At 42.0% G+C, this 17,431-nt stretch overlaps 1 protein-coding gene across 8 annotated transcripts in view; it reads left to right on the forward strand.

The window, feature by feature from the left end:
• Positions 1–14,397, forward strand: part of SEC31B (SEC31 homolog B, COPII component) — a 67,364-nt gene extending 52,967 nt beyond the window's left edge. For 6 of the 8 annotated variants that reach the window (XM_075610736.1, XM_075610743.1, XM_075610740.1 and 3 more), the window contains 5 exons: positions 193–254; positions 3,819–3,971; positions 4,769–4,888; positions 7,215–7,286; positions 10,399–14,397. In XM_075610736.1, the coding sequence (XP_075466851.1) occupies positions 193–254; positions 3,819–3,971; positions 4,769–4,888; positions 7,215–7,286; positions 10,399–10,578 (587 nt within the window). In that variant the 3' untranslated portion in view covers positions 10,579–14,397. The remainder of the gene's footprint in view (positions 1–192; positions 255–3,818; positions 3,972–4,768; positions 4,889–7,214; positions 7,287–10,398) is intronic. The other 2 variants (XM_075610742.1, XM_075610744.1) reach the window with 1 other exon arrangement.
• Positions 14,398–17,431: the final 3,034 nt, after the last annotated feature.

Consider the following 17,431-nt stretch of genomic DNA (forward strand, 5'->3'; position numbering starts at 1 on the left):
TTGCTAGAATTCATTGTGTTTGTTGCATGTATGTGACAATTCGGCTTTCGTATATGGTGAACGTGGCTGCAGATCATATGTTCCATGTCCGAGAACAAATGACCGGATTTGCACGGTGGCTTCCAATGTCCATTTATTTTGTACGATGTAGCAATGTCCCAAATAGTAAAATTATTGCACTGGGTTTCTCAGCAGGTGAACAGGAAGACTGGAATGATCCCCTCTCCTTCAAAGCTGGATTACAAAGACAAAAGGTAAACACTCCAGTGCTTGGATTATATTAAATATCTGTGTGTTTGTGATGCTGGTTTTTCAAAACTTGAGAGAAAAAGATCAGTCAGTTTTTTTTTTTGTTTTTTTTTTTTTTTAAAGAAGAAATTATATTAATACTCAACATTACTACTAACTACTACTTTGGTAATGCTCAATATTACTACTACTACTACTACTACTACTACTACTACTACTACTACTGAATATTGCTTATTTATACTGCAGCATATTCATTTGGGAGAGGAGTCTCTGAGCATGGAGTATGACTTCCAGTAGTGTGATGGTACTTAGGAAGGTCACATTTTTGAGTTTTAAGATTGTTGCTGCCAGAAGGGGGGGTGTGTGACATATTGGGAGTCAATGCGTTGCAGGCCTTTGAGGTGTTAACAGGACCTGCATTTCTTTGCTCTTGTGAAGCCGAAGATCAGAGTTGGTCATGGCCCACGTTTGACCTTAGGATGCCTCCGAGTAACCTAGGTGCGATTCATAATGCGAGAACAGATTCGGACGGGACTTGTTGATGAACCGATTTTCACTTAAAATAAATAGAGCATAGGAACTCCGTTACAGTACATTTTAAAAACGGTGAGTATTGTAACACTAAAGGCAATAACAAATGTAGTGTTAGGGGTTAATTTCATTTTCTAACTAATTATGTAGGCATTTAAGTTACCTAATGATAAACTGATGGAAAGTATTGGAAGTTGGGTCATTACTATTACATTCCTTTGGCCAAATTAAACAACTAATGACAAGGAAGTAAGATCTATGCAATTGGTGCCTTAGACCCGTTATAAATATTTTTTACAACCCTTGTGACCGTGTCTGTAATCCTTTTAACTTGAAGTTAAGGCTGCCTCTACCTCTCTGCCTTATCTATTTTTTTTTCTATTGGATATGAAATGGATGTGTCTTGCTCTGGAGAACCAAATATTGACACTCGTCCCTTTTCAAAGTCCCTACTGATAGGAATAACCAATGTGTAATGTATAACCTAAATAACAGATATTTTTGCTGCCTACTTTGGTCCTACATGGGACTTCACCTATAAATGGTAATTTCATTATGGGGGGGGGGGGGGAGAGTTCGTAAACACTGCTATACATACTCATAGCATCCCTTCTCCACTGGATTCATCCTCCCCCTATACTCCCAAAGTTAAAGCTCTTGGCATTCTCAGGAGGCCTGGCTGGGAATCAGCTACAGGCTGTGCACACTACAACGGGATTAGCTCCTCGTTAAAACCATCTCCTTTTGATCTGGCCTTGTTGGAGAGAATCTGTCCTGACTACGTGGCTTAGCCGGGAAGGAATAAAGCTCTCGCAGCCGAATCTCTCACATGCCGTAAGACTTTTTTTCTCTCTCTCTTTTCCCCCCCCACCCCCTCCTTTTTAAAGCCGGCTTTACCAGACAGTTTACTGCTCTCTAATCGCTACATTCACGACTCCTGCTGATGTGTAATATAGAGGGAGGCTGGCCCAGTGTTTTCCCACCCCAGCAGCGCTGTGAAATATTCATCCTCCGGAGCCACAACAAAAGCATTGAAAAGTATTCAAGAACAACACAGGAAGCTGAGGCTCCCTTCTGCATTCCAGAAATAGCACGTTTTTGTTCTACGTTATTCAATTTTTTAAATTTTTTCTAACTTCATGGTGTCATGTCTTTGAAGTATTTTGTAGACCTAGTATTACAGAAATAATAATTTTGGGAGATAATAAAAACTCTTGGCTGTATAGTAATTCCGTTTTATGGCTGCTCGGCAGCAAGCATTGGGTTTTATATTTATAAAACCATTTTTACCAGGAGAAAATAAAGCTATAAAACAAATCTAACGGAACATGGGCCTATGCGAACCATTGCTGGCCAAAAAAGAACTTGGGTCAATATTGTGGGGTCTTCATCAGGGCTTTCAGGGCAGGCAGTGTCATAAAAAATTATTTATTTATAAAAGGTTTTACCAGGAAGTAATACATTGAGAGTTGCTTCTCGTTTTCAAGTATTTCCTGGGCATATGACTTATGACTTACCAGAATTCCCTCCTCCTGTCTCTGTACGTTCTCCCTACCTACCAATTAGATTGTAAGCTCCTCGGAGCAGGGACTCACCTTCCTTAATGTTACTTTTATGTCTGAAGCACTTATTCCCATGACCTGTTATTTATATTCTTTGTTATTAATATGATTACCACGTGTATTACTACTTTGAAGCGCTATGTAAATTAATGGCGCTATTTAAATAATGACATACATACAGACATACATACATACATACATACATACATACATACATACATACATACATGATGACAACAAATAATACATGGTTACATAAGTGAACAGGGTATACATTATATACAAGATATTGCATGCACAGTTAAAGAAAATATATATAATAGGCGTATGTAATTGTTACAGACCAGATAAAAATGTGAGACAGCTTTAGTTTTGAAAGAACGTTGACTGGTGGCGGCTGTGAGAGTCTCTGGTAGATTGTTCCAGTTTTAGGGTGCGCGGTAAGAGGAGTGGCCGGATCCTTTGCTGAACCGTGGGACCATGAATCGTCTTTTGGAGTCAGATCTCAGATGATGTGCTGCATGTGGTAGGGGTGAGGAGCTTGTTCAGATAGACGGGTAGTTTGCCCAGAAAGTATTTTAAGGCAAGACAGGAAAGATGAACTTTGCGCCTAGACTCATGTGATGACCAATCTAGTTCTTTGAGCATTTCGCAGTGATGTGTGTTGTAGTTGCATTGGAGAACAAAACGGCATATCGAATTGCAGAGGGTATCAAGTTTGCTAAGGTGGGTTTGAGGTGCCGAGCCATATACTATGTCCCCATAGTGGATAATTGGCATTAGCATCTGCTGTGCAATACGCTTTCTGACCAGCAGACTTAGGGACAATTTGTTCCTATAAAGTACACCTAATTTGGCATAGGTTTTGGATGTCAGGGTATCAATGTGCATCCCAAATGTTAAATGGGAGTCAAACCACATGCCCAGGTATTTAACCACAAGGATTGAGAATATGGCAGTTTTTTTTTAGATTGTGTGAAACTCCACCTCTGTAAGGTATTCACGCTGGGTGTTTAGGGCTGCAGCCATTTTGTGCGCAGCGCCAAAAAAATACAGTAGCGCTCAGGCCAGCCATAGTGCGCACGGCAGGATTTGGAGGAGACAAATGATGTAGTATTTTCACGCGACAGCCACGTCACGTGAGCGGTTCAGCCAAGAGGACGAACCAGCCTAGCGATGTCATGGCCATACCTCCCCGTCGCCAGTGCATCTGAATCCCTGGATCGCTCAGGCGACAGGCGCGCAACTCCACGCGCTTCGTTGCGCCTGCACTGTGTCCAATGCCTTAGGTTTCATATATTGGTGCCTTAAGAAGACTACTGCTATAGACAAAGGGAATTAAGTCTTTAGTATAAATACTCCATAATGCTCTGGGTGTTTTCGGCACAAAACACCGCTATGGTGTGTGTATAGAATTACCCCCTTTTGACTGTTCTAATAATGGCATTGTTTTTGTTTGTTTTTTGTCTTTAGCCAAATCAGTTTATTCCTCCGGCCCCGATCACTACTCCTGTAATGAACGTACCCACTGAACCTGAAATGTTCCAACCTCGGCTAGGAAGCCATCTAGACTCGAACCAGGCACCACCTGGAGCACCTAGAGAAGCCAATATGCAGGTAATCCAGGTGATACAGGTGATACAGGTGATACAGGTAATACAGGTGATACAGGGAGAGGTGGGCGGGTCACCGTGAGGTTTAGTTTGAATAAACTAGCTTCTAGGTTACGTGTAAGCCGTGGCCACTTACTGTCTGCCTTTACTATTAATATAATGAATATTACAATCATTTGAAAATGACAACCACGGGATCTACAGGTGAGATATAATATGGTATCCAAGTAAATATATATTGTGTGGAGCGTGATGTTGGACTCCAGTCTGTGAGGCTTCAGATTCAACCACTTTTAACATCACCCTGGTTTATCATCACAGGATTAAAAATATGTATTTAATCGCTTCTACAGGAGTGTTATCATATTCATATTTGTCCCCAAATAAATCTTTATTATTAACAATTAATGAGTTGCTATGCCACTTTTTACAGACTTACAGAATACAGCAAGAAAAAAAAAATGAAATAAAGGGTATATGAATAATCTTTTATAGATGAAATGGAGTCCCAAAGGTAAATCATTCCACAGTATAGGGTCTAGCAAAGAGTAGGCTTGAAGCTTGTATGTACTGTATAAGGAACGACTACACTAAATACCCATTGCTGCTTCTGAGCAGGCCAGATGGTACACATTTTGAAACCAGTTCATAATAATGTATTAAAAACGCACACGTTTAAGCAGACACTGATAAAATATTTGAACCTGATGCAGTATATTTTTTTTATATATTGTAAGTCTTGTCCAAATTCCAAATGATTGTTCCAATACCCACCGATCTAACCTCCATGTCCTTATTTTGCTATAACAGCGTATGCACAAGCTGCCGGTAGAGAGAATTGAGAAGAAAGAGTTGCCGCCAGAGCATCAGCCACTACAAAACACATTTGATGGTCTAGTGCAGCGTTGTTCAATGATGGCATCTGACCCAGTAAGTGTCATCTCGATGTCGGTTTGTTCTGCAGGCGTATTTAGAACCGAAATACTGTGCAATTCCTGTGTGATCCCAGCTTTTAAGGGCATTTGTATACTATTTTGTGTGGTATTAGGTAGAGTTGTGCGGAAACAATGATTGCACCGTCTTGAATTGCAAACGATAATTGATTGCATTTCACAGACGTTTTTTTTGGGGGGGAGAGAGGGGGGGTTTGCAGCATAACATGGAAAGACATTCAGAAATGTGTATAGCTGATGAGCTTTTTCTGTAGATCTTTATTCGTGGGAACACAAAAGAAATCCGCGAATGTGCAAATGGCGGAAGGGGGTTAAAATTGTGCGAAGGTTTTTAAAACTGCGTGAACTCCCCAGTAGCCGTAATAACGGGGTTGTCCAGCTCTAGTTTGCAGTGATCCTGAACCAGCTGGGAGAGAATGTTCAGAACACCACTCTGGTGACGAAAATATTTACATAGTACACTGTGTACCGATGTTATAAGCAAGTTAAACCTAGTTTTAAAAGTAGAAATACAATCCAAAAGAACTGGAGGATTACTCCCCATTTCTCTGGGTGTTGGAGCCCAACAGGTCAGGTTTTCAGGATATCCCAGCATCGGCACAGGTGGCTCAGTCTTTCACTGACCTGTTGGGGGATGAGAATTGGAGTTGAGCACCACTGCTCTAGGTTACAAGGAACTGGCACGACCACTTTTTTCCATTCAAAGTCCAATGCTTTTCTCATCAGACTATTACTTCTTGTGCCCCTTTACCTATGCAGAATAGGTTTTAATGCAGTTATACCATGAAATCGAACCATAGAAGTCACAGAAGTAGTAGAATATGCCGTGTATTTTTTAAATATATTAAAATATCAATGTAATATACATGTGTATGTATATGTCCCTATACTATATGTCCGCAAAGAAAAATAAACCTGAACCAAGATGGGATTGCATTGTTAATGTAGAATAGCAGAGAAACAGACCACCAACCAGCAATCACTGGAGGGCATTCAGCTGGAGTGAGATGGGTATTAAAGGGTTCACTTTGGGAGTTGGATAGAAAGATTAAGAGCAGCAGAGAGATGGGCCCCTTAATCCTGATAAGGGACACCGGTCTCCTACACACAGACTGGAAGCTGCAAAGCACCAGTGGGAGGGAAGAGTTGTTGGACTGTTGCAAAAGAATATTTTTACCTTTACAAGACTTAAGTGGAGTCACTGGGAAGAGCATCATTCGATTAGATCTATCAATATACCTGAGGGAAATGTGGATCGGGATAGCAGCAGGGAGGCGGGCTCTGAGCAGGATGTTCTCAGCAAGGAGATCTGGCAACAAGAAATGTTCAGTAGATTCACGGATAAAAACTTGGAGGAGTGATTGCATATACAGCTCAACCCCCTTATAATGCTGTGCTTGGGCTCCAAAGAATCACATCGCGTCATAAGCGGATCGCGTTAGAAATAATGTACTTAAGATACCAATAATCGTGTTGGATTAATAAATAAATTAATAAATACGAAAATTGGGAGCCACGCTTGCATGGCGCGATAAGCGGATTCGCATAGTAACGGATCATGTTATAACGGGGTTGAGCTGTATTTTAGTCTTTTAGCCCCTACTTTGAGCAATACAAGATCCTTGAAAGGAGGGAACACCTCATTTTATTTGTTCGTTATGCTATTCCTGAGGCACTTTAACACCAATGGAGTTTGTGGAAACCATTTTATTTTAACTTAAACTTACAGAGCAACATAACACAGGTCTATTACCACACAGAGTACATACAGGGATGGAATTAATGAGCCCTTTGGATGGCTAGATTCACTGACAAGCCAGACTCCAGCTGAATTGTTACAGGGTGAGTGCAAGTTCATTGTATTTTTGTAAGTCTTCAGATCTATCCATCCTTACTGATCTGGAGTAAGTCTCTCCCTCATTGAAAGACTCTAGCACTCATTGCCAGTATCTGGCACTGTTGACTTCAATGCATTTTCATTCTTTATAATCAGAATGATTCCACTAAAATTATATCAATTTGATCTGGAATACGCAATCTCACTCCGTGAATAACTTGATAAGACCAGAATAGAGTGGCCCAGTGAGCCTGGAGAATGTAGTTTTCCTAGGTCAAATGCAGATGTCGAAGACACCTTTACAAATATCCACATCTAATTATACACGGTACTGGGCTCAGAGCAACAACCACCCTCCACACGAACACATTCCATACCAAGCAAAAGAAGGTACCCATATTATTTTTTGTTACTATTGATTTTCTAAGTGGGATTGCGCTTACTTTCATGTCTCCTCCGTCTGCAGAAAACCAAAAGGAAGTTGGAAGATGCACTGCAGCGGTTGGAGTGTTTGTATGACAAACTGAGGGAAAACGCTGTAAGTGTGTTCAAACCTTTTAATACATTTACACAATGAACTCAAAGCGCACACAAGCCCACATTTACTAAGCAGTGCTAAGCCATCAGACCACCTACGGCAACATAACACCTCTTAGGGTACATGGGTTACTTTGAAGTTCCCCTATGGTTTAGCACTTGGGACTATAGCCCATTGTCTATTAATTCCCTATCTCATTTCCTACTATTAACACTTCTCCAGGAAATGTAACGCTTAATATCTGCCATCTCCATGTTATTGTAGTTTTTACCCAGTTTATTTCTAAAAAATGTTCTTGGATTTGTACTATAAGGAATTATGAGTTGAGGACATGTTCACTTTAAGAGCTGAGGACATGTTCACTTTAAGAGCAAGTCTCTACTAAAGAAAGGAATTTGATGTGTCTGTGTGTCATCATCAACCACTGTTGTCCATCCAATGCTAGAAGAAGGCCTCCCCAATGATCTTCAAAGTACTGTGGTTGCAGCCTCTTAAAGTTGTTCTCACAAATTTCCTAAATTGATCTTCCCATCTTACTTTTGCTCATCTTGGTATTTTGATATTCCTTGGCATCCAGTTGAGTATTTTCTTTGCCCAACGATGGTAATTTCTTGCGATTTATGGCTGCCCCACTGCCATTTTAGTTTCTTCAACCTTGATGTCAGACTTTTTCACTGTCTTTTCCAATAACACCCTTCATTCATCGCTCTATACTACTGAAACTTCTGAATTACTGTACTTTTGCATTTTCACATCCATACGTGAGCACTGGCCGAATAAGATGGTCGAAAACTTGAGATCTGGTGGAATGTTCCTTTGAAAGATTGTCTTGTTTCTTCAAAATGAGCCCCATCCCATCCTCATTCTTCAATTGATTTTAATTTGAAAGGTTCCAATCCATTGATTTGCTAGAGAAGGTAGAAGTAGTTTTCAACTTATTTCAATCTTTGTCGAGTTAACCCATTTGTTACATATGACTTTGGTCTTGCTGAGATTCATATAGAGGCCCACTTGCTTCGGCAAATTCTGCGATTTGTTCCTGGAGGTCTTCTGGATTTGTTGAGAATTAGTGTCGAAAGTCTGCAAATCGAGGGTAACTAAAGTATTCACTGTTCATTGTGATTCCTTTTTCTTCCCAATTCAATGTCTTCTAGTGTTGCTGTGAAAGCTTTGGCACCATGGTGTCCCCCTGTCGCACACCTTTGCTAATCCTCATCTTTCTTTTGTCTTCATATAGTTGACTAGTTGACGTGACATTCTCGTAAGTGTTCCTTATAACAGCAATGTTGGCTTTTTCAAATTTTTTATTTCCTAATGCATTAAAAACGATGGAGTTGTAGAAAGAATTCAATGCTATTTTTGGGAAATCGCTTCTTGCACAACTCAGATGTGATCCATTGTGCTGTATTCACTGCGACATTCGGCTTGTTCTTCTAGGATCTGTTGCAGCCGATTAGCAACTTTCTAAAAAATCTTCTAGTAAGTGTTCGTATGGATGAGGAGAATGAAGTGATTGCTCTATTGTTCGGGAATGATCCTGTTCTTCGAGCTTCATATAAAGAGTTTTGCAAGGAGTTTATCTACTTCTTCCCTAGCTTGTTTCTAGGTTTGATTTGTAATTCGTCATGGATTTTATTGTCTTTGCTACTTTTGGAAGGACACAAGGTACAACATTGGTGGTTTGGTGGTTTCTTCTCGCTCATCATCTGCTTGTTAATGCCCTGTGTTATCTGTGTTGGCGTACATTTTGTTGTTAAATCTTGTGAATAGTGTTGGAGGATTAAATAGTTAATACATAACTCAAGGAGGTCTTTACCATATCACGGTTAAATAGTCTTACAATTTCAGCTCTACGCTTGTGTATCATCTTGCACAGTTCTGTATATTACATTTTTTTTATTTTCGGATTGCTTAATTTCTTGATGTTCTCAGTAATTGCTTCAACTTATCGTTTTTTTTTTTTTTTAATTCGATTTTCATAACTTAAATTATCCTCATGCATCTCAAGCGAGCTGAAGCAATTTCTTTCACCTCGTTCTCTATTTTTGAGGTTCTTGATGTTGATTTCTCATCATCTTTTTAACTAATTTTCTTCTTTCCATCTTCGCATTAAGATGTATTTTGAAGTGAACCAATTGGTAAACACAAAATGATTTAGAACTGTGCAGTCTTCAATCGCATGTTTCTTTTTAGCTAGGATATAGTCCATCCTATTATTGATTTCATTGGGTCCATTCCATGTCCATTTACTTCTTTAAGAATGAATTTATGATGTAGAAATTTTCACCTTCTGCAGATTCTACCAATCTGTCTCCATGGTCATCGCCGTTTCTGTACCATACTTGCCAACTGATGCTTAATTCCTCTTCTGGGTACCAATCTTTGCATTGGAATCTCCCATAATGATCTAGAGGTAGCAATTTCCTTCGATAAGTTGGTTGATTTCATAAGTCTCTCACTTCAATATCTGTGTAACTTAATGTTGGGGCGTACACTTGTATAACTTGAAGCTTGTATCTTTAACAACTGAATGACAATTCTGAAGCTCTGTACGATCTTTTATACACCACTGATCATCCATCTCTTAACAATGACATACGGGTGAAAGAAGGGGGTCTGGTCAACCACAGAAATGTCTGGGCACAACTTCCCTCCAATGGGTTCCCCTTCCCCACTTATAGAATAGGAGGATATCCAGTAGCACTCCCCACCCACCCCCCACTTTACATCCATCAGGACCCAGATCAAACTTGTTGCAAGGGCCTCACATTTCCGTCTATTTCTGTGTTTTGCTCTTTCTGTGAAGTGCTACATCATAGAAAAAAAACCTATACATATATGTAATGCTGTCATTCTCCTTCAGAAAGCAAAAAGCTATTAAAGGTTACGTTTTGAACTGTGTAGACCAGGGCTGGCCTTTCCAGTCCTTGAGCCACCAAAAGGTCAGGTTTTCAGGAGATCCCTGCTTCAGCACAGGTGGCTGAAAATCTGACCTGTTGGTAGCTCTTGAGGACTGGAGTTGGCTACCCCTGTTGTAGACTGAGTGCAATCAAGAGACTTTTTAAAATGTTTTTCTGAAATCTCCTGTTCTTTTTTTTTTTCTTCCCCACAGCTGTCTCCTCACATCCTGGGTGGGCTGCATGAAATCGCCCGCTGCGTGGAGACCCGGAATTATCAGCAAGGTCTTCTAGTGCACACGCAAGTGGTCAGCAGTAGCAGCTTCAGTGAGGTCTCTGGCTTCATGCCCGTCCTGAAAGTTCTTATGACCATTGCCAGCAAGCTGTGCGTGTAGCAGAACCAGCCAGCACTGGGGGACTATGGTGACATGCGCACTGAAAAACTGTCCATGGAATGAGTTGTTCTGGAGGATAGGTCATCAATTTGTGCCTCGCAGCGGCATGGGCCAACGGAAGAGCTTATTTACCACAGTTGTAACTCTTTAACTCTGCAATGCCTTACAGGTCCCTTTGACAGCCAAGATGTTAATGGCGGGCTACAACCATGACAGGAGGACGCCATCTTGTGTTTGTGGTGTCATTTATGACGCGGAAGTAACAAGTTCTGCAGTCCATTCACATTCATTCATTCTAACACCGACGTATGCTCTCCCCCCTTCGTCACAAGGCGGCACTAAGGGAGCAGGGCAGGTTTGTGTTTGCAGGAGCAGCAAAATCATGTGATGCATATCGGTGAGTGCAGTCTATCCGGAACTTGCATGTCATGAATGGCATCACAAATCCAAGATGACTTCCCCCTGACTCCCATGAAAGGCACTTTTGTGTAAGTTTAGTTTGGTGGGATATTTATTGATTTATAATATTTGGGTTTAATTCTTAAAATTTGTTTTAAATTAAAATATGTATATCTAAATACACGTTTGTACACACACCACCAACACAAACACACACCCACCCCACCACAAACACCCTCCCCCCCACACACAAACACACACTCCTCCCCCTGCACACGCACCACCACCCCACCTCCTGCACACGCACACACACACACCCCTGCACACAACTCCCCCCCCCCCTGCACACACATACTCACACGAAATGGAGCTTTTCTTTTTGTGTACTCGGCTGGTTGATAAAGTGCTGTCTTCAATCCACCACCGCTTGTTAACCGGCTGATCACATACAGCCCTGAACAATTGCTCTGGGAAATATTTATCAGAAACAATGGTGCTCATACAATACAGTGCCGATTTGGCAGTACCGCACGGTGACGCCTATTGACTTGGTTGGGCGTTTCCGTACGCTATTGCACTTTATTGAATAGGCTTAAATGTATTCAAATGCAGTTCCCTACAGGACCATGGGAATCTTCTGGTTGCCGTAACCCTTTCGCTGCCAGATGCAGTGCAATCCCCTGTGGCACTGAAAGAGTTAATATTGTGAAAGCCTATAAGCCCAAGTCCTACTTAAAACATATATTGGTGATTTTGTCATAGAGAGAGCACTGGCTAATTTAAGATGGGTTTACAAAAGCACAACAAGTAATCTCTACAGCTTTATCCGTAGATGTTACCGGTGTAATATACAGTAACAATGCTCCAGGCATTGCCAGAGTTGCAGGAATTGTGGGGTGGAGGTCAGACTAATTGTACGTCAAATATTCTACTGAATTTTAGAACTGCTTTGACGATGCATAATGTGCTGAAAATATTTATTGGATCGGCTTGGTAGGATGGGGACCTAAATGTGCTAATAAAAGTGTATAAATGAGTCAACTAGTAGCTACTTTACTTTTATATGCAAGACAGTGGGCTATATTTACTAAGTAGTGCTACACCTTACGTCACGGCCCATTGACGTGAATGTGTCTTGTGGCTTGGCACTGCTGAGTAGATGTAGCCCTGCTTCTCTTCTGGGTCTGCAGACAGACATCCTCAGTGCCTCGTGTGTCCCACCAGAATTGCACTAGTGAAAGCACTCGCCATTTGAACACTTTCTCTGCTATTTTTAATGGTTTCATCATTGAGGTTTGGTTCCACTAACCATCGCTGATCTAATTACAGTGATATGCGACTTGCATTGTGCGATTTTACTGCTCACGTCTACCTGAAGTCCGGCGTCTTGCCTAATTGGTTTTCTATCGAAGTGTGCATACATTTTAATTACTTTATCATTTGGGTGGAGCAGACGAGATTCACAGTCGTTTTTCCACATTCACACACCCTGTATATAAAGACATGCGTATATACTCATCTCTTTTATTTTTTTAAGGTGCAGGTCTGTAATTTAGGGGTGAGCAACTCCAGTCCTCGAGGGCCACCAACAGGTCAGGTTTTCGGGATATCCCTGCATCAGTACCAGTGGCTCAGTCTTCGTTTGGGACCCCCGGCTTCCCGAGATACCTCCGAAGGGGGGGCCCGCATCTCGGCAAGTTTAAAGCTCCCGCATCACACGATCCAATAGGTCGAACCTGATGATGTCACAGGTTCCTATTGGCCCGGAAGGCGCGGGAGCTTTTGAAACTCCGACATTACATGAACTCGTCTAGCTGAGCGCAGCGGCTACCATCACCCCCTACAGACGTAACTCCGGAAGCAGGGGGTCCCCGGAACTGACATTAGTGGGACCCACCGCGTTAAATCGGTGTTAAAAATTGCAAAAAAATTGCGTGCTTGGATTGCGTCTTGAAGTATAACAGAGCTGGCTAAACTTTGATCTTAAAGGATCAGTTCTCTCTGCATATTATTTTGACCCCCCCTTTTTTTTTCCTTGTTTACACATCGACGGGGAGCTAAAACATGCGATTTCAACCCCCGGGGGAACCTCCGTTCTCGAGATACCTGAAAAGGTGTTTGCCACCCGTCCCGGAAAAACTAAAGGGTGGTGTGAATCTCTTTCCCCCCTCCCCCCACTTCCCGTAGTACGCAGGCCAATAGGAAGCCACAGTGTTATCCGTCATGGCTTCCTATTGGTCCCCCTGAGGCATGGGGGATGTAATGGTGGAACTACCGCCTGCACCTTTTCCGTTGTGTATCTCCTGAACCAGGCGTTCCCCCGGAGTTTTAAATAAATGCGGTTCAGCTCTGGGGACCCCCGGCTTTCCACCCATGTAAAATAAAGTGGGGGGGGGGCTGCAGGGTGTGGACTGCTTCTTTAACGCTTGTTGTATGCACTTTAATTTGACTGTGTAACTAGGCTAACTGCTCTGCACTAGCGTAATAATGTGCATATCTTATGACACTAGTAGTGTGTATGGGGGGGGGGGTCTTCTCAAACTGACAATCTTAAAGGATACGGCCTCACTTCTGATTTGAGCATACATCAGAGGTTCAGTATTGCTATTCGGACTGTAGTGACCTGTCACAAAGTAGGACAATCAGCAGATTGCTAGTCTAGGCCAGGGGTAGCCAACTCCAGTTTTCAAGGGCCACCAACAGGTCATGTTTTCAGGATATCCCTTCAGCACCGTTGGCTGTCACAGACAGCCACCTGTGCTGAAGCAGGGACATCGCTAATACCTGGCCTGTTGGTGGTCCTTGAGGGCCTGAGTTGGCCATCCTGGGTGTAGACCCTGTGAAAATCATGCCAGAAAAGCGGAGAGGCACGAACAGACCAAGTCATTAGAAACAGTATTTTCTAATCTTAAAGGTCAATCCCTTTATCCGTTTGTACGCCATTCATTTCTATAAATGCAGATAAGTGGCTGCATCGGTTGCAGTATGGCTACAAGAAGTACGCCTCAACTGGGGCATACCTGGGATTTGGGGTTTATCTGCCACAAATATGTCTGCACTCTTGTCTACAAAAGGTTCCTGAGCACGGACTGCAGGTAGTCTGGCCAAAGAGAAACTGGAGCTAAATGAGCATTACATTACCCATTCACATCGAACACTGTCCAACCAGGAGACACGTCTACTTTGGAATGTAGAGACCTTTCTGCAAAGGGGTGAATGCTGTTGAATGAGCAGACAGAGAAAGTTCCACAGCAGACGCTTCATATCTTACACAAATGTTTTCTTATTACTCAGATCAGCGTTAAGTGCCTCATTCGTCTGTTTTTCTGCACCAAACGGTTTTGACAAAACAAAAGTGTATTTGGTCATAATAAACATGTTGTATTTTCATTTGAAAAAATAAAGCGGCTTTGCTTAAAAGCGCAGTATTGTTGTGTCACATGATCGCTGATGCTGCATTAAAGCCGCGTGTTTTTATTTATTTTTTAGCGCTTTATTCACCATACTATACAAAATTGCGTTTGTTTCTTCTGTGCCTTTTTGTTTCCCCGGCTCACAGATTTTTCCATTTTGGCCCACACTGGGCTGTATGTTGTCTTCCAGTGCTGGAGGGTCTTATGGTGTAGCACCATTTAGTAAGTATGGTCAGGGCCTTTTGTGTTTTTTTTCCCTAAAATTACCTTATAACTGAAATGCAAATGGATTTCCTAACCCTCCAACTTTGGGGTATCATTTTGACTTCAAACTGCCTTTTTGTCTTCTATATATTTTTGTGACACATTCCGCCAATGCTTGGGGTACACCATGGGGGCCGTACGCATTGATGTAGCCAATAGCAAAGTAACGCTTTCCGTGTCTCATTGCTGTGGCCAAACATCGCTGAGCAACAGAGCAGTGCTAGCATTTCACACACGCAGGAAAGGGGGCTTTGGTTCACAAAAGGTCTGGAGAGGTGACAGTGTTAGCTGGCAGATCCACCGCATTGAAAGATCAGGACTCTAATCCTGTTTTAGATAACATGTCTGGGGGGCTAGAATGTTTTTGTGTCAGTGTGTGTGTTTGGGAGGGATGGGGAGATTGTTAGGCAGTATTTGTTTGTAAAGCCACTTGCTCTGCGTATAATACTTGCACTAACTTCTATTGAGAGAGTTGTACAAGACTCCGCAAAGTCCTTTCCCAAAGTGCCTTTGAAGCCAAGAACCTATTGAAAAGCATAAAGGAAGCGAGCGGGGATTAGTGTGTTCAGCAGCTGTGAATTTCAGTGGGAGGTTGATGAACTCCTAAGTCTTTGTTTAAATAAAGGAAGGGGGGGGGGAAACCTTCTCTGTTGGAGATGGACACAAACTTAACTCAAGAAAAAACAAAATCCGTAGGGAGCTGCGTGTCCTATGCCAAGACATTCCCCTAACCGTTTTGGATAATGTGTAATGGCTCAAAAAAAAAGACCTGATGATTTAGATGGATTAGCATGTCTGAGTTCTGATGGGTTCCAATCAAGGAGTGATTAAATTGCAAAGAAATTGCCCAATTTGTTCCCCAAACATGTCCATGTTGTTCTTTGGTAGATATATTTTAAATATAGATGTAGCACCTGTCTCCCCCCCCCCCCCCTCTGCCACAGAAGATCTGGCCACTACATGGGTGTTTTCCTTTGGTACTGTCGCTCACCTGCTGGTCCAGGAGGAGTGTCTCTGTAGTTTGGGATCAGCAACAGGGCAGGTTTTCTCCATCTCTTTACTGTGCAGGATCCTGCTGAATGCAGGATGGTCCCCACAGGCAATACTCCTCTCCAATAACCACACACCATAGTTGGTCCAATAGCAGGTTTATTGCATTTTCCCCCTTATGAGATATCATTGGATGATATGACTCTGGGTTTTTTTTGTTTGCCTTCCTCTGGGTCAATAAGTAAGTATTGTTATAGGATAAAGTATCTGTTGTCTAAATTTAGCATAGGTTGAACTTGATGGACGTATGTCTTTTTTCGACATCTCCTATGTAACTATAACTATGTAAATAACATTTTAACAAGGTAGTTTCCAGAGGAGCCCTAAAAAGATCCTATGTCTAGTACTCACTGGAAAAAGATAAGTGGACTATTAAGCCATGAGATACACAATATCTCTACAAAAGGTCCAATGACCAGAGGCTAACCATCAGCTGACATGATTTATATATGTCCACATAGGACTAAACATCAGAAAACAATAAAATGTTAATAGACATAAATAAACAAGTGAACATATAATATAGTGTACTCAAAATCCTCATAGGGGGCAAACGCCAACGTGTGTGTAGTACAATATTATTGAAATTGTAAGAGTAATAACTCCTCTAAAGACACGTGTAATTAAGGCCGTTAAGTATGAGGGCTGTGTATAAAAAAATAAATAAAGGAATCTGTTTGGATTTACAATGCATTTCACCAACAGATTAATTTACAGCGTTCTATAGAAAGTGCTCTTTACAATGGCTTTGTGCCATAGTAATTTTGGCTGGTTCGACCTGTGCCCCTTCCACTTCCCCCTCAGGCCGCTGCATTCTTAAGTGGTTGCTGCTAGTATTTGTTTCCCATGGACAAAGAGAAATAAAAACTGTTCACAAAGTCCGCCGCATGGTTTTGGTGTAGTGGAGCCATAGGAGGGCGAGCAGTGCTTTGCTCTTGCCAGCAGGTGGCACTGTGGTGAATGGAAAGCAATGCAGCAAGTTCATGCCACAAGGCAACAATACATCTGTTTATTACAGCGAGTAGGAAGGCACACTAGGCTGTTTATGAAAGCCATTGATGGCTGCCTGCTGGCCGAGACAGGCAAACACAAACAGTGAATGTGTGAGCCTGAAAAGAGAAAACTTGAGCATTGATATCCATGTTTTTCCCCCCCAGCTCTGGGCTTTGTGTTGTCCTACCCATATTCTTGCTATCCTTGTGTGAGGTGTGTAAGAAAACGATGAACGTTGCTTTTAATGAGGTGGCTTTTGAAAGGCATAAAAACTTGACGTGCTAGAGGAAGAATGAGCCGCATTTTCCAGTGTCCTCAAATAAAGGGAGCCAGTGATATGGGACAAGGAAGCGTTGAATCGTACCCAGATACTGGCCTGTCTTGGTAAAAGCAGCAGTGCGACACCCGGATCTCATGTTTAGAGGAATTGGGATTGTGACGATTTCTTTACCTATGTATAACAAATAAAACCAAAGCACACAACCCGTAAAAACCTGGTGTAACTCCCAACCCCCCCCCTTTTTTTTTTGTCCGCGCAAAGGTCGTGGTTAATATTAATGTCTGTCCTGAGTATCCCCTTGTCTGCGACCCACTGCAAACACATGTGTGACACGGATTACATTTTCTTTATTGCATCCACCTGTCTTCATTTAAGAACCTGGTTGACCATGTATGATGTGAATAGCTGTTAAAAGCCATATCAAGGTAAGAAAACAAAGAGTATACAGAACCGC

Source organism: Ascaphus truei, chromosome 8, assembly GCF_040206685.1.
Source record: "Ascaphus truei isolate aAscTru1 chromosome 8, aAscTru1.hap1, whole genome shotgun sequence".
Classification (NCBI taxonomy): domain Eukaryota; kingdom Metazoa; phylum Chordata; class Amphibia; order Anura; family Ascaphidae; genus Ascaphus; species Ascaphus truei.